This window comes from Lepidochelys kempii, chromosome 1, assembly GCF_965140285.1.
Source record: "Lepidochelys kempii isolate rLepKem1 chromosome 1, rLepKem1.hap1, whole genome shotgun sequence".
Lineage (NCBI taxonomy): Eukaryota > Metazoa > Chordata > Testudines > Cheloniidae > Lepidochelys > Lepidochelys kempii.
In genome coordinates, this window is record NC_136380.1 from 48415977 (window position 1) to 48439109 (window position 23133).

Below are 23133 nucleotides of genomic sequence, written 5' to 3' on the forward strand. Positions count from 1 at the left end.
TTGTTTATCTCAGTATGCAATGCAGTTATAGCTGTGTCATTCCCAGGATATTAGAGAGACAAGGTGAGTGAGGTAATATCTTTTATTGGACCAGCTTCTATTGGTGAGAGAGACTATTTTTCAAGCTTACATTGAGCTCTTCTTCTGGTCTGGGAAAGGTACTTCCAGCATCACAGCACCAGGCAAGGTGGAACAGAGGGTTTAGCTTAAGTAGTTTGCATTTATTGTAAGGGAATATTCAAGGTAAAGTGGTCCGTTAACACCTCTGCAGTCATAGGACAAAAAGAGGGGTTTAAAGGATTACAGATTGTTGTAATAACTCATAAATTCAGTGTTTCTGTTAAGCCCATGATTTTTAGGGTCTGTCAGAGTACATAAGCTCCCAGGCTCATCTTCTGAAAGTGTTGTGTAAATTTCCTTTGAGGATGAGGACTGATTGGTCAGATATAGTGATCGCTCTGTGAAAAAACAACAAGGAGTCCTTGTAGCACCTTAGAGACTAACAAATGGATTTGGGCATAAACTTTTGTGGGATATAACCCACTTTATCAGATGCATTGAGTGGAAAATAGAGTAAGCAGGTTTAAATATAAAGCACATGAAAAGATGGGAGTTGCCTTACCAAGTGGGAGTCAGTGCTAACGAGGCCAATTCAATCAGGGTGGAAGTGACCCATTCCCATTCCCAACACTTGACAAGAAGGTGTGAGTATCAACAGTGGGAGGTAGTGACCCGGCCACTCCCAGTCTTTATTCAGGCCTAATTTGATGGTGTCAAATTTGCAAATTAATTCCAGTCTGCAGTTTCTTGTTGAAGTCTGGTTTTGAAGTTTTTTTGTTGAAGAATGGACACTTAAGTCTGTTGTTGAGTGTCCAGGGAGATTGAAGTGCTCTCCTAATGGTTTCTGAATGTTACAATTCTTGATGTCTGATTTGTGTCCATTTATTCTTTTGCGTAGAGACTGTCCGGTCTGGCCAATGTACATGGCAGAGGGGCATTGCTGGCACAGGAAAAGTGTTCACTCACAAGTGACGTGGTGTTTTTCCTGTGTAATTTGAGGGTATAGTGATTATCTGATTTCACCCACACAGTTGCTATTGGGGCATTTAGTGCACTGGATGTGGAACACCACATGTTGTGATAGGCATGTGTGGAACCCATGGATCTTGAAAGGTGTTTTGAACATTATAGCAGAGGAGATAGGAGTGCAGGTTTTGAATCTGTTGCCCTGGTAGGGTCTATTGCCACTTGGAGATAGAATCATAGAACCTCAGGGTTGGAAGAGATCTCAGGAGGTCATCTAGCCCAACCCCCTGCTCAAAGCAGGAGCAACACCAACTAAATCATCCCAGCCAGGGCTTTGTCAAGTCGGACCTTAAAAACCTCTAAGGATGGAGATTCCACCACCTCCCTAGGTAACCCATTCCAGTGCTTCACCATCCTCCTAGTGAAATAGTGTTTTCTAATATCCAACCTAGACCTCCCCCACTGCAACTTGAGACCACTGCTCCTTGTTCTGTCATCTGCCACTACTGAGAACAGCCTAGCTCCATCCTCTTTGGAACCCTCCTTTAGGTACTGAAGGCTGCTATCAAATCCCGCCCCCCCAACTCTTCTCTTCTGCAGACTAAATAACCCCAGTTCCCTGAGCCTCTCCTCATAAGTCATGTACCCCAGCCCCCTAAACATTTTCATTGCCCTCCACTGGACTCTCTCCAATTTGTCCACATCCTTTTTCTAGTGGGGGGCCCAAAACTGGATGCAATGCTCCAGATGTGGCCTCACCAGTGCCAAATAGAGAGGAAGAATCACTTCCCGCAATCTACGGGCAATGCTCCTACTAATGCAGCCCAATATGCCGTTAGCCTTCTTGGCAACAAGGGCACACTGCTGACTCATATCCAGTTTCTTGTCCAATTGATATCTCTTGTTCTGTGAGGAGCTTACCTCAAGAACTATGTGAGTGAAACCAGACAATCCCTATGCTCTCGAATGAACTATCACTGGAAAATAAGACAAAAACACCACATCACTTGTTAGTGAACACTTTTCAGAGATGACAGGTTTCAGTGGTAGCCATGTTAGTCTGTATCAGCAAAAAAAACGAGGAGTCCTTGTGGCACCTTAGACACTAACAAATTTATTTGGGCATAAGTTTTCATGGGCTAGAATGGGTTCTGGCCCACGAAAGCTTAAACCCAAATAAATTTGTTAGTCTCTAAGGTGCCACAAGGACTCCTTGTTTTTTGTTGTTGTTTTTTTTACTTTTCAGAGAGTGATCACTCTATATCTGAAGCACTGGAATGGGTTACCCAGACCAGAAGAAGAGCTCAATGTAAGCTTTTTTTTTTTTGTCTCCTGAGGACCGCGTTATATCGGGGTAGAGGTGTGTGTGCTAACTATTTAAGCTAAACCCTCTGTTCCGCCTTGCCTTGTGCTGTGATGCTGGAAGAACCTTTGCAGATCTGAAAAAGGGCACTGTGGCTTGAAAGCTTGTCTCTCTCACCAACAGAAATTGGTCCAATAAAAGGTATTACCGCATCCATCTTGTTTATCTCAAGAGACATGTGGTAGCGGATCATGTATGAATGAGGAGTTCCTGAATTTGCTATGGTTTTTTTTTTGTGTGTGTTTTGTACCTTTTTATGTGTTTAGTCACAACTGGTATCCACAAAGGACGTTTTTAAAAAAAGTAAAATGCTCACAGTAATACAAATCTAATTATGGAGGAATGTGTTAAAAAATAAGCATTATAAAATGCTTTTCAATGATTCTTTAAATATGCAAATACATTGCTTCAATCATTGTATGACCATGTAGAAAATGTCCTTATTATATTAAATAGCTGTCCCTGAGGGTTGAAAGGCTTTACTCTAGGATTTTTTTAATCCTAGAGTCTGTTAAAACATGCTAAGAATTCGGATAGAACCTGATGAACACTTCATTATTTAGATCTCTGGAAGCAAACATTAGGATTTTTTGTCGGCATCCTCATGGTTTTTTCTTTTCTTAAAACAGGAGTCTGAAAAAAGTGGAAAATCAAATAAAATAAACATAGGTAAGTAAACAAATTCTTCTTAGTCAAAGCTATAGTAGTCCCTTACTGAAATGTATATGTATCCTCATGTTCTGTCAGTGGTCTTGCGTAATGCTTATTTTCTCTTTACTTATAGCTGCTTTACTAGTAGTGTTAAAGTACAGTTATGCTTAGATCAGTCACTATGTAAAATGGCACCTTATTACTCAACGGTATTGTTTGTTAACTGCTAATTCCAGAATCTTTTGGGGATGATACATGAGCTAGCAATAGAACAGCTAGCCGTTTGCAGAGCTGATAGTTTATAAATAAGATGGATTTTTCTAACTATCTGTGATATGAAAGTCATTGAGACAATAAGCTTAATACCTCACAGTGGTATTTTTTTTATCAAGTTGCTTCTTAGAATGTAACTGAATTGTAAGGACTTAATTGTGAGACTACAACTCTAAAGGTCGAATAGTATAGTAGATTTGTAAAAACTTAGATAAATATATGTTAAGCACATGTGGAAACACTAGTATAATGCTAAGTAGCAGAACAAATATCTTTATTGGATATGCCATGTGAGGCAGACTATAGAGTTCACTTTTCATGTACCCATTCAAAAGAATGTTGAAAATGTCCAGGCCATCTTCCAAGATGGAGAAACTCTCTAACTGAAAAGTGCATAAAACGTAATAAAAATAAACATCCTTCTGTAACGGAGAAACTTTTCATAGTGAAAATAGTAAACAAAGTTTCATTATTTACATTTTTGATTGTGAGCCAGTGTATTCTCATACAGACTGCCACACTGGCCTGCAGGCTATTGTAGAAGGAGCAAAGAAAGGCTTAACCATGATAGTGAATATGTAATGGGGTGGCACCCGCCTCTCATGAGCACCCCCAGTTGAGTGTTTGCGTGCCTGCAGTTTCTCAATTTCTAGGCTCACGGTGACCCGTCAGCTGCTGTGCTTGTCAGGCGGGTCTTTGGTGACTCAGCCCTCCCGCCAAGTCTCTCTCACAGTCCGATTGCAAACAAACAAACTCCTTCTGGAGTGTAAGTCCAAAATGTCCTACAGCCCTCCCTGGGCTCAGTCCTTCAACAATCCAACTGGGCCCATCATGGTACAGGTACCCCTCTGTTGGCAATGTCTCTTTAGCTCGCCCTGGGCTCGGTCCTCAGTCTGACCAACAAGTCCTATCTCAGTACCCTAGGTGGTCAGCTTATGTGTGAAGGTTCCTGCTCCAGGATGGAGCAGCATCCCCCAGGGCTTCATCCCTGGAGGCTCTTCACCTGCTCTTTAGTTCTGTGTCCCCAGGTATCCAGCTGGGTCAGTCTCAGTTCAGCCCCCTTCTAGGGGGGCCGTAACAGGTCCACATACAGTCCCTTCCATAGGCCTGTCTAAATTCCCTTCTCTCAGGGAAAAGCCACTTTCCCAATGGCTGTTGGGGGTGGGAGGAGAGACCCAGGCCCATCCACTACTCCAAGTCCCAGCCCAGGGACCCTCTAAGTAGCAGCCACATACCATGTCCCTTTAACTAATTACATTTCCCTGGGCCACTTCCCTGTAGCCCATCTTAATTGAGTCTTGGTAGCCATCCAGAAACTCTTCCCTCGCTTTCCTGCTCCCTGCCAGCAACTACCTGCCTTAGCCCCTGCAGTCAGCCAGGAGCTCCTCTAGCTTCCTCAGTCCCAGCAAGCAGACTGATCTATCCAGCCCTTTCAGCTCCTTTTATATGAGCCTTCTGGGCCCTGACTGGCTGGTCCCTGCGACCCCTCTCGTTGGCTCTGTCAGGGTTCCTTCCTCACTCTGAACTCTAGGGTACAGATGTGGGGACCCGCATGAAAGACCCCCTGAGCTTTTTCTTACCAGCTTAGGTTAAAAACTTCCCCAGGGTACAAACTTTGCCTTGGCTTTGAACAGTATGCTGCCACCACCAAGCGTTTAAACAAAGAACAGGGAAAGAGACCACTTGGAGACGTCTTCCCCCAGAATATCCCCCCAAGCTCTACACACCCCCTTTCCTGGGGAGGCTTGAGAATAATATCCTAACCAATTTGTTACAAAACATCAAAGACCCAAACCCCTGGATCTTGGAACAATGGAAAAATCAGTCAGGTTCTTAAAAGGATTTTATTTAAAAAAAAAAAAAAAAAAAGAGGTAAAAATCATCTCTGTAAAATCAAGATGGAAAATACTTTACAGGGTATTCAGATTCAAAACACAGAGGATCCCCCTCTGGGCAAAACCTTAAAGTTACAGAAAATAGGAATAAACCTCCCTCTTAACACAGGGAAAATTCACATAAAACAAAAGATAAACTAATCCACCTTGCCTGGCTTACCTATATTGGTTGCAATATTGGAGACTTGGATTAGAATGGGTCGGAGAAGATGGATTTCTGTCTGGCCTCTCTCAGTCCCAAGAGAGAACAACCACGTAAACAAAGAGCACAAACAAAAGTCTTTCCTCCTCCTCCTCCTCCTCCCCCCCCCCCGCCGCTCCCCCCCCAAGATTTGAAAGTATCTTGTTCCCTTATTGGTCCTTTGGGTCAGGTGCCAGCCAGGTTAGCTGAGCTTCTTAACCCTTTACAGGTAACAGGAGGTTGCCTCTGGCCAGGAGGGATTTTATAGCACTGTGTACAGAAAGGTGGTTACCCTTCCCTTTATATTTTTGACACGCCCCCCAAATCACAGATAGGGTGAAACACTGGCTGTGATTTCTTCCTGGAGCTCTAGGAGAAAACAGAGTTAATAAGACCCAGGCATCTCGAAATATACTACTAACTGTATAAAGACTAACAATATTTCCCACATCTTAAGGACGATTTGGACCAGTTGAATCTGGGAAACTTTCACGGGGGAGTGCATCAGCCACTTTGTTAGAAGCTCCTGAAATGTGTTGTATGTCGAAATCAAAATCTTGGAGAGCTAAAGTCCACCGAATAAGTGTTTTGTTTTTTCCCGTGGTGGTATGAAGCCACTGTCGCTCAGCCTGGTCGGTTTGCAGGTGGAAGTGCCGTCCCCAAACGTATGGGCATAGCTTTTCCGGAGCGTAGACAGTGTCATAACATTCCTTTTCACTGACTGACCAGCGGCTTTCCCTCTCAGACAGCTCCTTGCTGAGAAACACGACAGGATGGAACTCTTGATTCGGTCCTTCCTGCATTAAGACTGCTCCCACACCACACTCGGACGCATCTGTGGTTACTAGGAACGGTTTGTCAAAGTCTGGGGCCCTTAGCACAGGGTCAGACATGAGTGTCGCTTTTTGTTAAAGACCTTCTGATACTCTTCAGTCCACAGAACTGCATTTGGCTGTTTCTTTTTGGTTAGGTCTGTCAGTGGGGCAGCGATTTGGCTGTATTGCGGTAGAAATTGCCTGTAATATCCGGCCAAGCCTAAGAAGGATTGGACCTGTTTCTTTGACTTGGGGACAGGCCACTTTTGGATAGTATCCACTTTGGCCTTTAGGGGGTTGATAGTTCCTTGACCCACCTGTTGTCCAAGGTAAGTCACTCTGTTTAGGCCTATTTGACACTTCTTAGCCTTAACAGTTAGTCCTGCCTCCCTTATGCACTCCAAGACTTTTTGTAGATGTTCCAGGTGTTCTGCCCAGGGATCCGAAAATATGGCCACATCATCAAGGTAGGCGACTGCATATTCTCCTAATCCCGCTAGGAGACCATCTCCAAGTTTTTGGAAGGTGGCAGGTGCGTTCCACAGCCCGACAGAGAGCACATTAAATTCATACAGCCCGGCATGTGTGATGAAGGCTGACCTTTCCTTGGCAGATTCATCTAGCAGTACCTGCCAGTACCCCTTGGTTAAGTCCAAGGTAGAGATGAACTGGGCCCGTCCCAGTTTCTCCAATAGTTCATCTGTGCGTGGCATTGGATAGTTGTCTGGGCGAGTTACAGCATTTAGCTTACGGTAGTCTACGCAAAAACGTATCTCCCCACCTGGTTTGGGAACTAGAACCACTGGAGATGCCCATGAACTGCAGGAGGGGCTGATTACACTCATCTGTAGCATATCCTGGATCTCCCATACCGAGGAGACACCCAGTAAGGTTGGACTTTAATTGGGTGAGCATTACCTGTGTCAATGGAGTGGTATGCCTGTTCAGTCGGTCCTCGGGTGGCTGAGAACGTCAGCGCGTAGCTAGTGCACAGCTCCTTGATCTGCTGTCGCTGCATACGCCCAAGGGTCATGGAGAGGTTCACCTCTTCCACACCACCAGCACTTTTCCCTTCGTAGTAGACACCTTCAGGCCACTCAGCGTCATCTCCTCCCTGGGCTGTAAACTGACAAACCTTTAATTCTCTGGAATAAAAGGGCTTTAGAGAATTAATATGGTACACCTTAAGCTTTCGGTTGGAGGTGGGGAATGCTATGAGATAATTAACAGCTCCCAGGCGCTCCTGGACCGTGAATGGCCCTTCCCACGACACTTCCATTTTATGGGCCTGGAGCGCCTTTAAGACCATGACCTGGACCCCTACTTTGAAGGAACGCTCTCTGGCATGTTTATTGTACCAGGCTTTTTGCTGTTTTTGAGCATCCTGTAGGTTTTCTTTAGCAAGGGCTAAAGAGGTTCGGAGGGCCTGTATTGTTACAGACATACTTGCTAATGGATATTTTGAAATAAGTGACCAAAATAATTGAAACTGGTGTGGTTATATTGTGTTATTTTGACAAATAAAATATGCAGAATTTTAAAATATTATGTGCAGAATTTTAAATTTTTTGTTGCAGAATTTTTATTTTTTTGGTGCAGAATTCCACCAGGAGTACAATATGTAATTACACACATTTCATAATATGATTGCACACATTTAATCTTTCCCATCACCCTTTCACCAGGTAGGAACATGCTCTACAATGCTACCACAAATCTGTGGGCTATATGAATGGGTTCTTCACCATAACTCCTGGAGCAATATAGGTTAGATGCTTTAATGGCTGAATAACCTGCTCACTTCTATTTACTAGGCTCTACTAAGCACTACTGTACAGTCTCAGCCACTCCCTAGGCCAGTGGTTCTCAACCCACGGGCCGCTTGCAGCCCAGTCAGCACACAGCTGTGGCCCATGGGACATCCTCAGGGCCATACAGGTAGTATATATATTATGTGGATGTGGCCTACACAACACGCTCAGAACTGCATATCCGGCCCACAGTGGTAAATAGGTTGATAACTAGTACCCTAGGCTATTGTGGAAGAAGGGTCCCCAGAGCTTATTTCAGACAGGAATACCCTTGTCCTAGTGTTCTGATACTGAAGGTATCAAAGTATTTAGAACACCCTCCATATCACTATATGTATCATCTAACAGTAAGTTATTGGGATCCTTCGCTCCTTCTTCAAGTAGTGTCTCTGTGGATGCTCCACTGTGGGTGTGCTTGCACCCCCTGCTCCTTTCATCGGAGATTTCTCATAGCAGCATCCGTTCGGCCTGTGCATGCATGTTACTCAGTCTCATGCTCTGTACTGTTGTTATATAGCACTGCACGGGTGAACTGGCCTTAGTTCCCTCTCAACCACCTTGGCCTGTGATGGAGCTTTAGCAGTTGTCTGTATTGAGTGTTACATTAACTCTGTCCCCTTAGCTCTTTTCGTGGTTATAGTTGTTTTTAGTAGTAGTTAGTACTTAGCACTTAATAGCAGCTTTAGCTGTAGTAGATTTGAAAAAACCCAACAACTTAACTTGAAAAAAAAATTATGTAGCTTTCTTCCTAGTACCTTTTAGACAAAGCTCCCAGGAGGGGAGAAAACTACTGCCTGGTTTGCCTAGTTTTGAATACTTGTGGCACCTTAGAGACTAACCAGTTTATTTGAGCATAAGCTTTCGTGAGCTACAGCTCACTTCATCGGATGCATACTGTGGAAAGTGTAGAAGATCTTTTTATACACACAAAGCATGAAAAAATACCTCCTCCCACCCCACTCTCCTGCTGGTAATAGCTTATCTAAAGTGATCACTCTCCTCACTTTAGATAAGCTATTACCAGCAGGAGAGTGGGGTGAGGGGAGGTATTTTTTCATGCTTTGTGTGTATAAAAAGATCTTCTACGCTTTCCACAGTATGCATCCGATGAAGTGAGCTGTAGCTCACGAAAGCTTATGCTCAAATAAATTGGTTAGTCTCTAAGGTGCCACAAGTACTCCTTTTCTTTTTGCGAATACAGACTAACACGGCTGTTACTCTGAAACCTAGTTTTGAATGTTGCCTGTTGTACCAGGAGGCAATCCTGGTGAATGGCAGACACTCCCAGTGCATCTGTTGCCTTGGGGAATCTCATCTTTCCCAACAGTGAATCTTCTGTCTAGCATTAAAATTTAGAGCCAGAAAAAACAGGGAGATCAAACTTTGACCCCTCATGACGGGGAGTTTGCTGTGCCCAGCCTCTGACCCTGGCCCTCTACTCCAGTCTCTGAATAAGTCCACTGTCTATAAATTGCACTGTTTGGGGGCATCTTAAGAGGCAGACCCAATCTTCCTCCAATAAGACCCCTAAAGACCGTAGCTTGAGTGCTCCAGGTAGGGAATCTACTCCAAAGAAGTCGTGGTCTCTGATGACTCGAGCCACTTCTGCACCCATTGCTCTCTGACCCAGTACCCACAAGATTGCTGGTTCCTCAGGTACTGAGGCACTGTCAAGCCCAAAGCCTGTAAAGTCTAGGGCTCTGAGAGGTCATTGGTACCGTCAGTGAAGTGAGGCAGCAAGAGAAGCTCTACCTCTTCTCACTTGGTACTGAAGAAGCCCGTTCGGGCTCTGACTGGACTCCCCTTGGAATAGTCGAGGTCCATGGTACCGTCAACTCCCTCAGCCACTATCTCTTTGGTGCAGGCCATGGACACTTGTTACTGCAGGAGTTTTGCTTTCTCCGAGACTTTGCTGTATCTGAGACACCAGACTCACCTTTGCTTGGCTCCAATGTACTCGTGGTACTGAGGACTTCCAATCTTTGGACATTTGTCTTGTACCGACTGTTTCACCTCATGTTTCTTCTGGTGCTCCACCACTAGAGTGATTTGGAAGAGGAGGATTCTGATGAAGATCTTTCCTCGGTCTCCCAAACATCTGTACAAGGCTTTACTCTCCATTCCTATAAAGACAGGTTTCAGAGTAACAGCCGTGTTAGTCTGTATTCGTAAAAAGGAGTACTTTCGTGAGCTAAAGCTTATGCTCAAATAAATTGGTTAGTCTCTAAGGTGCCACAAGTACTCCTTTTCTCATTCCTATAAAGGCTCTTTTCCGGAAGTCTCTGAGGATATTGGCATCACTTGTGAGAGATGGCCCCAACCACCAGCTTGCTGGGTGTTCATGAGAAATCTCTGATCAAAGGTACAGGGGGCACAAAAACCTGTATCCATAGGGGTAGATATCTTGAACAACCAGTTACTGCACAGGGTGTGTAACCATGTCTTCCTCCAAGTGATCAGGTCCCACATTCATAGTCTGCTCAACTGAGGGCTCAGATGAAACAGATGCTGGCACAAATATCTTTGCATCAAGGTTAAGCCCATTAGACTGCCTATGCTCATTGCCTTTTATATAACTGAGCAAAGCACTTTGACGAGACAGAGTTGAGCCAGGATCGCTTATCAAGGACTGGAGTCGCATCCCTGACCCCACATCTGAGTACTCTAGAGCAGTGGTTCTCAACCAGGGGTACGCAGAAGTCTTCCAGGGGGTCTGTAACTCTAGATCAGTGTTACTCAACCTGGCTGTCGTGGGGCAGGTTTAGGTGGGGTTACAAGCGCAGGGCTGGTATTAAAGGGTGGCTGGCAGGGCAGTTGACCAGGGCCCCATGTCACAGGTGGCCCCACAAAACTAAGTTTCATGCTTCAGCACTGGGTGGCGGGGCTTAGATTTCAATCCTGGGTGGCAGGGCTCGGGCTTCAGGGGTACAGTAGTCTGGAAAGGTTGAGAACCACTGCTCTAGAGCCGTCTCCTCTCCTTCTGAATCACTCTGAGCTACCTACGTGAGGTACTTTATGTCCATGCAGTCTGCCATTAACTTGAGTGTGAACCTCTTTTGACACTTTTCCTTTGCTCAGTCTTGGAATCAGTTTGCCTCGCAGTGGGTGCTTGCTAGGTCCTCCACAGGTAAGAAATAATTCCTATGCAATGTCTTTGACCAGGGCTGCTCTCAAGTCTGATCTTGTAGACAGGCAAATTCCCTGATTTTTCCACCACCCACTGGTTGGCTATTTTACAGTTTCTCATAGCACCAAAGTTGCACAACAAACACTTATCACCTGGCTGAAGCTCTTGAGAGCACATGCTACTACCATATCTGTATTTGTTCCTGTCAGGCGTTCAGGCTGAGAGTGCCTTGGCAGGTGTTAAGGGGTGGTCCTTGCATCTTTAACCCCAGCCATACTGAGCCCCACTTTTAAAAAGTGACTTGCAAAATCCTGTCCTTGGTCAGAGAGCATCTGAGCTGGGAAGCCATACACTGAAAATATTTTTTCCATAACACTATGGCCACTGTAGTAGTCTTCTGATCCCTAGTTGGACAGGCTTGTGCATACTATATAAAATGGTTTGTCATAACCAAGGTGTTGGCAATATTCTTTTGGCCTGTTTCCAGAGACAGAAAATCAATGCATGCTAACTCCAGTGGGTTGCTGCTGGTGCTATTTTCCAAGTATGCCACTGTAGTGGCTAAAGTTTTCCTCTGTGTACATCGGGCATGTGATCCCATTTCCTATGAAGGTCATCCACCATTCAGGGTCAATAAAATCTACTTTGTACAAGGTCCAAGGTTTTCTCAAGTCCCAAATGTTGGAAGTCATGGTGCAGTGCTCTCATAGCTAGTGCTCTGTACTCTTCTGGTAACTCCAGTTGTTTTTGTAAAAGGTCCATGGTTATTTAGTATCCTGTCCCATTAATCAGTTTTAACTTCCACCATTCCCTTAATAGAAGTTTAGCCTATACCAGGGAGGGCAAACTATTTGGCCCTAGGGCCACATCTGGATATGGAAATTGTATGGTGGGCCATGAATGCTCACGAAATTGGGGGTTGGGATGTGAGAGGGGGTGAGGGTGCTGTCTGGGGGTGTGGGCTCTGGGGTGGGTTCAGAAATGAGGAGTTCAGGGTGCAGGAGGGGACTCTGGGCAGGGGGTTGGTGTGCAAGGGGGGAAAGAGGTGAGGGCTCTGGGTGTGGGATCTGGGGTGGGGCTGGGGATGAGGTGTTGGGGGTGCAGGAGGTTGTTCTGGGCTCGGATGGAGGTGTTTGCAGGGTGGGGGGTGGGTCAGGGCTGGGGAAGGGGGTTGGGGTGTGGGAGAGGGTTGGGATGCAGGCTCTGGGCGGTGCTTACCTCAAGCAGCTCCCAGAAGCAGCGGCATGTCCCCCCTCCGGCTCCTATTTGGAGGCGCAGCCAGGCAGCTCTGCATGTTGCCCTGTCCGTAGGCGCCACCCCTGCAGCTCCCATTGGCCTTACTTCCTGGCAAATGGGAGCTGCAGGGGCAGCACTTGGGGAGGGGGGCAGCATACGGAGCCCCCTGGCTGCCCCTATGTGTAGGAGCCGGAGCGGGGACGTCCTGCTGCTCCTGGGAGCTGTGCGGAGCGGGGCAAGTCCCGGACCCCGAGGGCTGGATTAAAATGTCTGGAGGGCCGACAGCAGCTTGGTGCTCCCTCCAAATGGCATGGGATGTGGCTGACTCGGCGGCTAGGGTGATCGTGTCGGCGGTGGTTATCAGGCGCAGCTCCTGGCTTCAGAACTCCAGCTCTCCCAAGAGATGCAGATGTTGATCGAGGACCTCCCATTCGATTGGATCAGTCTTTTTTCAAAAGAGACGAATGTGAGGCTTCATGTGTTAAAAGACATTCGGGCCACCCTTCAGTCATTGGGCATGCATATGCCACAGTCTGCAAGAAAGCAGTTTTGGCCACCCCCACCGCCAAGGCCTTGGCCTGAAAGGAGAAGGGACAGGGACGTTAGTTTCAGTGGTCACCGCCTTTCCTCCTTCCTCCCTCCACCCGTTCACCTGCATAGCCTGGCCCAGCAGAGCACCCCGGGGACCAGAAGTGCTTGTTTTGAGGGTGCAGTTGAGAGCGACTCCCCAGTCACCTCCCAGGATCCACCCCATTCTTTCCTTAGCTGTCTTCGTCCCTACCATTCGGCCTGGTCACAGGTCACCTTGGACTGCTGGGTGCTGGAGATAGTGTCTCAAGGCTACACCCTGCAGTTTTTGTCCGCCCCTCCTTCCCACCCCCCCCTTCCCCATCTCTCTTCATGGACCCTTCTCACAAGCAAGTCCTCGTTCAAGAGGTCGAGAACTTCCTGCACATCGGGTGATGGAGGAGGTCCTTCGGGACATGACTGGAAAGGGATTCTACTTCAGTTATGTCCTAATCCAAAAAGTAAAAGGGGCCGAAGACCCACTCTGGACCTGTGATGCCTCAACAAGTCTCTCTCAGGAAGTTGAAGTTTTGCATCATTTCCCTCCCTGGATCCAGGAGACTGGTACCCGCCCTCGACTTGAAGGACGATTATTTCCATATTTCAAGTTACAGACGTTTCCTCCATTTCATAGTGGGCAGATGCTATTTTCAGTTCATGGCACTGCCCTTTGTCGTGTCATCGGCCCCAGGGGTCTTCACAAAATGTATGGTGCCAGTGGCCACTGACCTGAGACATCGCGGGGTCCATATCTTCCCATATCTCGACAACTGGCTCATCAAGGGCAGGTCTTGGGAACAAGTTTAGAGGACCCTCGATCTGGTGCGTTCCACCTGCCACGACCTAGGGCTGTTGATAAACGAGCAAAAATCCACCTTCAGGCCAGTCCAATGAATAGAGTTAATCAGGGCAGTTCTCAACTCCATGCGAGCTAGAGCCTTCCTTCCAGAGGCTTTTTTTCAGGCCCCGTTGGACCTGATCTCCCATGTGAAGAAGCACCTGCTCACTATGGCTCACCTGTCTGTGGTTGTTGGGCCACACGGCCGCCTGTACATACGTGGTCAGTTATGCCCAGCTCCATCTCCGGCCTCTGCAAGCATGGCTGCCGTTGGTTTACATCCCCAACAGACACGACCTAGACTGGTAGGGTGCTGGATCATATCCTGTCGTCCCTGGAGTGGTGGCTGAACCCTGGGTCAGTTCCCTTCGCAGCCCCATCCCCGTCACTCACCCTGGCCTTAGATGCTTCGGACCTGGGTTGGGGAGCCCACCTGGGCGAGCTCAGCACTCAGAGCTGCTGGCTGCCGGACAATCTGGACCTTCATATTAATGTCAGGGAGCTAAACGCAGTTTGCCTGGCTTGCCAGGCTTTCTTGCCCCACCTGAAGGGCAAGGTGGTACAGGTCCTCACAGACAGTACCACCGCAATGTATTACATCAACAGGCAGGGTGGGACCAGGTCGTCGTCCCTTTGCCAAGAAGTCTCTGCCTTTGGGACTACTTTGTGCGGCATGCCATTCGTATGGTAGCCGTGCACGTGCTTGGGACCAGAATTGCCTCAGCAGGACCTTCTCATCTCACCACGAGCGGTCATGTCATCCGGAGGCGGTCAATATGATCTTTCAAAAGTAGGGAACTCCCCAGGTGGACTTGTTCGCGTCCCGTCAGAATAGGAAATCCATGTGTTTCTGTTCACTCCGGGGGATGGACAGGGGTTCCCTGTGAGATGCTTACTTGCTCCCTGATGTACGCCTGATGGTGGGGCCTGATGGTCTTTCTCTCCGGACATAGAATAGTCTAATGGCCTGAGCATGGGGGTGGGAGTCAGGAGCTCCTGAGTTCAAATCCTAGTGCTGTTACTCCCAATTCCTTTAAAATGGATTTCATACCTACCTGCCTCTTTATTTAAATCCAGAGGCTAATGATCACTTAGAATTCCCCTTCCAAGTGTTCTCTTACCATTGCTTTTATTAAGAAAATATAGAAACTCTCAAACTCACTCCATGTAGATAGTGACTAAGTCTACTAAGTGTTTGGGGGCCTGATGTACGCTTCCCACCAGTGCCGTTGATCCACAGAGTTCTCGTGAAGATCAAACATGACAGAGAAAAGCTGATCCTGATAGCCCCGGAGTGGCCTCACCAACACTGGTTTGGCACGCTGCTGGACCTTTTGGTAGCCGCCCTGCTGCAGTTACCTCTCTGACTGGACCTGCTGTCCCAGGACCATGGCAGTCTTCTACACCTGAACCTGGAGACTTGCGCTTCTTGGCATGGCTACTGCATGGGGAAGAGCAGGAATGCTCAGCCTTGGTTCAACAGGTCTCATTGGGTAGCAGAAAGCCCTCCACTAGAGCGACTTACCTGGCCAAGTGGAAAAGGTTCATGTGCTGGGCTTCGGAACGATATATCCGGGCCTCACAGGCCTCGCTGCAGGTGATCCTGGAATATCTTCTGCACCTCAAACTTCAGGGTTTGTCCCAGAAAGCTCTATAAACTGGCATTTCTGATCTTCATTGAAATTCTGGTTTATAGTCTGGTTGGCAGGGGGTTGGGGGTGTGTGAGGGGGTGTGGAGCACAGGCTCTGGAAGGGAGTTTGGGTGTGGGAGGAGGCTCGGGGCAGTGGGTGTGAGGTGCCGGATCCAGGAGTCACTCACCTCGGGCGGCTCCCCGCAAGTAGCAACCTGTCCCGGCTGCTCCTAAGCACAGGCGTGGCAGGTGGCTCTGCACACTGCCTCTGCCCGCAAGCGCTGCCCCCGCAGCTCCCATTGGCTGCGGTTCCCAGCCAATGGGAGCTGCGGAGCTAGTGCTCAGGGCAGGGCGGGGGCAGTGCGCAGAGCCGCCTGCCGCACCTCTGCCTAGGAGCAGCCCCAGGACAGTTCAACGCTTGTGGGGAGCTGCCCAAGGTGAGCGACTCCCGGATCCGGTACCCCCCGCACCTCCTCCTATGCCCTTAGCCACTGCCCCGAGCCCCCTCCCACACCCAAATTCCCTCCCTCTTAGTTAACCAGCATTTTTCACTTACTGGCATCCGCCCATTCCCCCAACATGCTGGATAAAACAGCTTGTACTGTATTGAGGCAAATAGCTTTGCAAGATTAGAAAAGGTGAGTGAGGTACTATCTTTTATTGAAAGTTGGTCCAATAAAATATATTACCTCATCTACCTTGTGTCTCTGATTTCTGGGACCAGCATTGCTACAACAACACTGCAGACAAAAATAGAACAGAAGTAGACATTTATATTTATGAGACTAACGTATGCGGTTATACTATCTCTCTTAATCTTCGTATTGCAGGGTATGAGCTGATATCCAGCTGGAGTGATGAATAATACATTTATATACTGCTTTTCATCCACAAAGATCCCAATACACTTTACCCAACATATTTACAAATTTATTATTCACTTCTCCAGCTATTGAGGTAGATTAGTCTCCTGTTTGACTTCTGGGCGCTTACAGTACACAGCACTATGGACAACTGTTCAAAACCAACTTCAGGTCTTGTTTTAGAGCAGTGGTTCTCCACCTTTTTTGGGCTCAGGACTCATTTGTAAATGTTTATGGCCTGTTGTGACCCAATAAATTGTCTGAGGGTGGAGGCCCTGGGGTGGTTTCAGTTGGATCCTGCCCCCGCAGGGGAAGTGGGGTTTGGCTCCTGTCCAGGACTCATCCCACAATGGCGGCTCCTGAAGCTCCTATGCTGTGGGGCTGGCTGAGCTTGACTCTCCGCTCCAGGCATTGCAACCTCTGGGGTTGCAGTGCCATTCAGTCCTCCTGATTGGACCAAATTGGTGTGAGTGGAGTTGTGACCTGCTCATGGGGTTGCAGTGCCCCTCACTCAAATTTGGCCCACCCGGACTCCCGTCGTCATGACCGCTGGGCTGAACCTGGGTGGTGCTGCAATCCCAGAGGTTGAGGTGCCTGGAGTGGGGAGGCAAGCCCAGCCAGCCCCGTAGGACAGGAAATGCTGCGCATCTCTTTGAAACATTCTGGTGACCCAATTTTGGGTCCTGACCCACATGTTGATAAACCCTGTTTTAGAGTGCAGGTAATGTAATTACCTAGATTAGAGGACACTTGCATTCCTATCTGTTGTAAAAATTACTGTGGGACTTTTAATTACCACAAGCAGTAAGGACCTATTTTTTTCTAATTTGAAAGATGCCTCTTTTGGTATCATTCCCCCCTACCATCATGTTTAAGCACTTGTTCAATACTGATTCAAAAGGAAGTGTGTCACTTTACTGAATTGACATTTGGGCTTTCTAAAGGACACTTTACTAAAGGCTCTTCCAAGTATCTACCAAACCTCAACCCTGCTTAGTTATGAGATCTGTTGTGACGTTGAGATATTGATGCTAATAGGGGTCAGGAAGAATCGTTACCCTTCTATTTTATTATTGCACAGAATATTTTAGTGACTTTGCAGCATCCTCTGAAGCACAGGTATTGACAATTCTGAGGACAGTGCTAGATGTAGTAAAGCTTTTCAATAATGAGCTCCTACTTAAAATGTAAACTCTTTGGAACAGGGATAGCCTTTTTGTTAGGAGCGTAGAGTGCCTCGCACAATGGTGCCCCAATTCCTGATTGGCAATACAAATAATCACAGTAAAATAGTTATTGTTCAGACATGTGAGCAATTACATCTCAAGCAAAACTGGACCGCAACACTTTGCTTTTGTAGGAAGGCTTGCATAATATGATTTTATTAAGTTCCTATGGGGAAGATAATTTTCTTACCAACAGTTTAAATTCCTGTAAATTTAAGGTGGTGAATGATAATTTTTATCATTCATCACAAAAAAGATACATAAAAAGAACAAGAGAAGGAAAAGTGACATGGTAGTAAACCAGTTATTTCTCAAGCAGTGAAATACTGTAGTTCTTATGAAGTCAGGAGGAGAAGGGAACCTTCTAAATTACTATTAGGTCTGCTGAGTATTAATCATGAAGTGTTTTGTTTTATGTTTTTATATAAAAATGTGCATTGAATTTTTTTTAAACAAATGTATTTCTTTATTCCTTTAAATGGGTTCTTCTGTGCATTTGTTTACTCTAGTAAAGGATACTTCCTGGGAAGTCTCCAGTGCACAGACAGCAAAGTGGGTATTGGATTCATCCTAGGGAGTGTTCTTCTCCAGTACATCCCCATTTGCTGCTAAATGTACCATAAGTGAAACTGTCTATAATTCAGACACTGCCGTATCTATAAATGTACTACTAAATCAGTAATTTTATAAAACTATCTAATTTTCATTATTTATCTCTAGGGATATATTTTGAGAGGTATACATACAGATTTAGCCTTGTGACTCCCATTCACATCAATGGAAGTTGTGTAAATCTGTGCACTGAAAATGTATGCTTTTAGATAGCAAACAATTTATATTCATAAGCTTTCACTGCAGATTCTTTTCAAGTAGTCACTATCTTTGTGTGTGTGTGTGTGTGCTCGCGCGCACGGTGGGCCTGGAGGTAAAATAAGGCTGTGAGGGAGAAATGGAGGACATCGGGGGATAACTATAGTTATTAGTTGTTTGCAGTGTTGTTGTAGCTGTGTTGGTCCCGGGATATAAGAGACAAGTATGCGTGAACCCCTTATGGGTAACAATTTGTCCCAACTTGTATTTAGCTTAAAGGCTCTGGTTACCATCCCCAGACGGGAAGAGCTCTGTGAAACTCGAAAGCTTGTTCTGGCCCCAAACATAGTTATGCCTTCCATTATACCATGAGCACAAACTTGTAAAAGCCCAACATGGAGTGAGTTAGGACTGCACATTTAATGAGTCATGGAGGTGGTCTCAGAGTCATGGGTGGAGGCAAGTATGAAAATAACAATATTGATGTGGATACAGCAGCAAAGTGAGGATAGACACATATATTGAATTAAGTGGCAGACCACAACTTTTCTTAAACTTTGACACAGGGGAGGGTGGCTACCTGCTTATCACTCATACTTTCCTATACCAGCATGGGCAGCAGGTGAACCGCGGGCTCAGGCAGGCTAGCCCCCACCGCGCCCCTTGTGCCCAAGGCCCCACCCCTCTGCCCCTGCCAGAGCCCAGCACCTCCAGCCCCAGAGTGCCAGGCGGGTGGCACAGTACCCAGCGCCTCCTGCCCCCGAGTGCCAGGTGGGTGGGCAGTGCATGCACTGGCTCCAGCCGCCTGTAGTCCCTGGCCGCAGGCCAGCCCCCATTAGCCCCAGCCAAGGGCCCAGGCCATGGGGGAAGAGCTGCAGAGTGCTCGGAAGCAGGAAGGGGCCTGGGGGTGGAGCATGGGCAGGGCCACACAATGCTGTTTTGAGATGCTCAGCCTCCCCTGGCCTTTGATACCTGCTGCCCATGTATACCAGGCATTTAATTGGTTCCAGTGCAGGGGTTACAGGTCTCCATATCATATAACCTGTAATTTGGGGTAGGTTAATCTCAGCTACCACCCAGGACGCAACTCTCTGAGTCCTAGGACTTTAACAATAACAAATGTGTTTTGGTGTGGAGGAGGGATTAATAAATAGATATTTAAACTCTGGATATTTCCTCCTTGGATTACAGTGGTAGAAATTTTGAGCTGAAACTGCATTAGTTAAAAGTTTTTCTGATACTGTTTTCTTTTCTGATGCTGTTTTCTTCTCTGCTCTTTGTTCACATACTTTATCTTTTCTTTTCCTTGAAATTACTTCTTTCTTTCATTGTCATTCCTTCCATTTCTCTGCCTTTCTTTAAGAATTAGTCTCCCATCTTCACTCTTTCCTCTTGTTGTAGCAAGTCTGTGGTTATCCTAGCAGCTTTATCCTGAAGGATTTAAAAGTGACACCATAGTCTGATAGATTGTCTTGATAATGTGATAGAAGAGTGTTTTTCCTTTTCTAAAGTAAATTAAGAATATTTATTTTCTCCAAGCTAGTCTTCTTGCAGGATATGAAAATTAGAATGCATACCCCCTCCAACAGAGGGGCAGTTCTGTAGGTGCTATCTAGGTGGTGGTTGTACATAATGCATTCCCTGTGGTGCACCAACAGCATTGTGAAACTGTTCAGCACTGCTGTGGCTACAGGCATAAAGACAGAACTGCATGGGGCCTGATGTAATAATACCAGTATTGCCAACTCTTGTTGTTTTTATCAATTTGGGGGGTGTTTTTTTGCCCGTCTCTTGAAAATGAGATGGAAGGCTGCCAACTGATTAAATTTTCCTTATTCAAAATGGCCACCATGTCTGGTTGTTGTCAATGGAACTGAAGACTGCAAGATGGTAGACTGCAGGGAAGTGACAATCTGCAAGTTGAAGTGAGGCTGCCCTTAATAAAAGTGGCTGCCATCTCCCAATGTTTTCAGTGAGACTGAAGCCATATCCTCAGGCATGATGGCTGCCACTTTATGGTTCAGCAGACTAGTCTGGGCATATGGACTGTGAGGAGCAGCATAGACACGGTAAAAGGTAAATAGTGGGAATGAGAGGGTGCAGGAGAAAGGGGGGAACCAGAGGGGAGGGTTGGAGAGGAGAGGGAGGTCAGCCATAGTGATGGGCAAACAAGAGCCTGTGTGGTGGGGCTTAGTGAGTGCTGCACAGTCTCAGGTAGAGAAGTGGGAGGGGGTCAGGGAAGTGTTGCCTTTTGCCAAAGGCTAAATCAATTCCATATTTTAACATTATTGCTTATGTGATTAATATAAGACAGACTAAAACCCATGATTTGATGGGTTTTAAAATCTCATGTTTTGGGGGGCCGGTATCATGATTTTTATCTCTTGAGGTTGTCAATTCTATAATACCATGACAAATTTAGAGTTCTACTTTCACACAAGCAAACAGTTAAAACTGGGGCTGTTTAAGAAAATAAACAATTTTATGTATGTTTATGCATTTTTATTATTAATTAAATAAATCAGTTATGTTTTTATGTCTTGCTTTTCCCCCCTCAAAGTTCTCTTTAGCAGTGGTGCAGAACTTACATTTATTTCTGTTTTCTTTAAATATTTTTATTTCCTTTTTCACAGAATTACAAGAAATTGTATTTGTCATCCAGAGTCAAAGTAACTCTTTTCATTCAAAAAGAGCAGAAGATTTAGTGCGCAATATTTTAAAACAGGCTGAAGAGCTTGGAAAGGTATGTGTAGATAAAATATACTGCGTGCTTTTTGCATATGTCTGTACAACGTTTTACTACCTTTTGGCTGAGCCTATTTTTATAATCCATTTTATTTTGTTAACCTATCTCAGGGCTTGTCTACATAGTGTATTAGTCTATATCAGAGAGCTGTAAATTCTAATGCACACTAACTGCCATGTGTGGACCCTTCTGTTGTGCACTAAAAGTTCCCCAGTGCACATTTAATGTAGTACTGTTTAAAACAGTACTACATTAATGCACATTAGGGAGTTTTTAGTACACACTAGAAGAGTCCACATAGCCCAGTTAGTGCACGACATGCTAGTGCATGCTAGAATTTACACCCTTCTAATGCAGACTAGCGAACCATGAGGACACGCCCTCAGAATACATTTGTTTACTCTTCTCTGTGCATTTTCTGAAGAAATTGTTTAAGCTCCAGGCTATCACTGATGGCATATGATGATGATCACCAAGTGGGATTTTCATGCTGAATTACATACTGTAGTGAATAGTGTTTATAAAACAACTGTTTTTATGTGGGTGGAATTTGATTTGAAATGATAAAAGAAGTTGTTGAATGGAAAAAGCTTACAAATAGGGTATAATGGTATAAGTTGTTTTTTTTTTTTGAAGAAAAAAAAAGTTTTTTATATGTTTTTTCTGATGAAGTAGGTACATCAGTTTAAGTTAATATGTAGGATCACTTTCAGGGGCACACCTTAACATTTGTAATGCATCTTCATTTGCTTTGGTATAGCTTTTGTCTGCATTTTTATCACATAAATGTATTATCACTGGTTTAGAATGAACATTAGTCAGAAATTTGGATCACAAACTTAGCTTAGAGCTAAAATTGACTTGTTAAAACATAGTTGTTCAAAGATCTTAAAATTTCTCTTCCTCATTTTTTGATCTTTTAAAATAAATTTATATTTAGAATGAAATTGTGAAGTAACATACTGTGGTGGGGTTATTGAACTGAACTTTCGTATCTAGTAAACTGGGTTCAAAAAGTTATTGAAAAAAATGCGATGTGCACTAAATCTCTAGGATTCTTGCTGCCCTTGTATGAAATGCTTCCTAATTATGTATTTACCTGAGCTGATCAATACTATATTAATTAAATACGTTCTAACTGCCCTTTTTTCAGGCCACATTTCTGTAATTGCATCCATGCAGGCAGTCCTTGCACCACATGGAGCCCCCGTTAAGTTCTGTGTGTTCCTCGCATGGTTATATTTGCATGGATCCAATGGCAGGAACAAGGTGTGGCTATTAAAAATGAATTCCTGGTAAACTTTGTTAATGCTGACACCTCAGAATGTCGCTGGCTGGGAGCCAGAAAAGTCAATAAGAGTTAGCATAGATATGTTCATCAAGAGGGAATAAAGACATGCTTGTTTACACAAGGGAAGGAAGAGAGGTTAACATCCTGTAAGAAGGCAATAGTCTTGTAGTTGGGAGCAACTCTCACCTCTGAATGAACTAAAGTGGGGTTTTTTTTAGTATTGGGTTTATTTTTCCAAGAGGATCCTGAAGTGCTTTAGAAAAATGATCCCTTCATCCTAGATTGAAATGGAAACAGTTTTCAGATGTAACAATGCCTGCTTAACAGTCCACATGACGATTTAGGACAGGAAGTGAGGAAAACGATAGCAAACTAAAACTTATGTCCAGAACCTGATGGGGGGGGTGGTGGAAAAAAAGGCAGCAAAATGCAGAAAAAAGTTCAGCAAACCTCTTTGTATTCCTTGTGTCTCTATTCTCCTGTCATCACTTTCAAATACAGTACCCTCAACCATTGTGAATAAGACCATGAGTATTGGTCACTGAAGGGAAAAACCTTTGAAATCTCTGTGCATTGAAATTTGGAGTTCAGACTTCCATTTGAAAGAATGTGTTCAAGGGCATCACCTTCAGACCATACCGAAGTTAAGTCCCTGATGATATACATCTTAAGCATTTACAGTTAATGAGTTTTAAAATTGAAAAAATAAAACTTGTCACCTGTATTTATTTTGTTTACTGAACTACAATTAATGTCTCTTGCAGTGTTTTAAAAGTCACTGCA

General features: G+C 45.4%; 1 protein-coding gene across 6 annotated transcripts in view; it reads left to right on the forward strand.

The window, feature by feature from the left end:
• B3GLCT (beta 3-glucosyltransferase) overlaps positions 1–23133 on the forward strand; it is a 142524-nt gene that overhangs the window by 15732 nt on the left and 103659 nt on the right. For all 6 annotated transcript variants that reach the window (XM_073341270.2, XM_073341285.2, XM_073341250.2 and 3 more), the window contains exons 3-4: positions 3019–3058; positions 20947–21056. In XM_073341270.2, coding sequence (XP_073197371.1) covers positions 3019–3058; positions 20947–21056 — 150 coding nt within the window. The remainder of the gene's footprint in view (positions 1–3018; positions 3059–20946; positions 21057–23133) is intronic.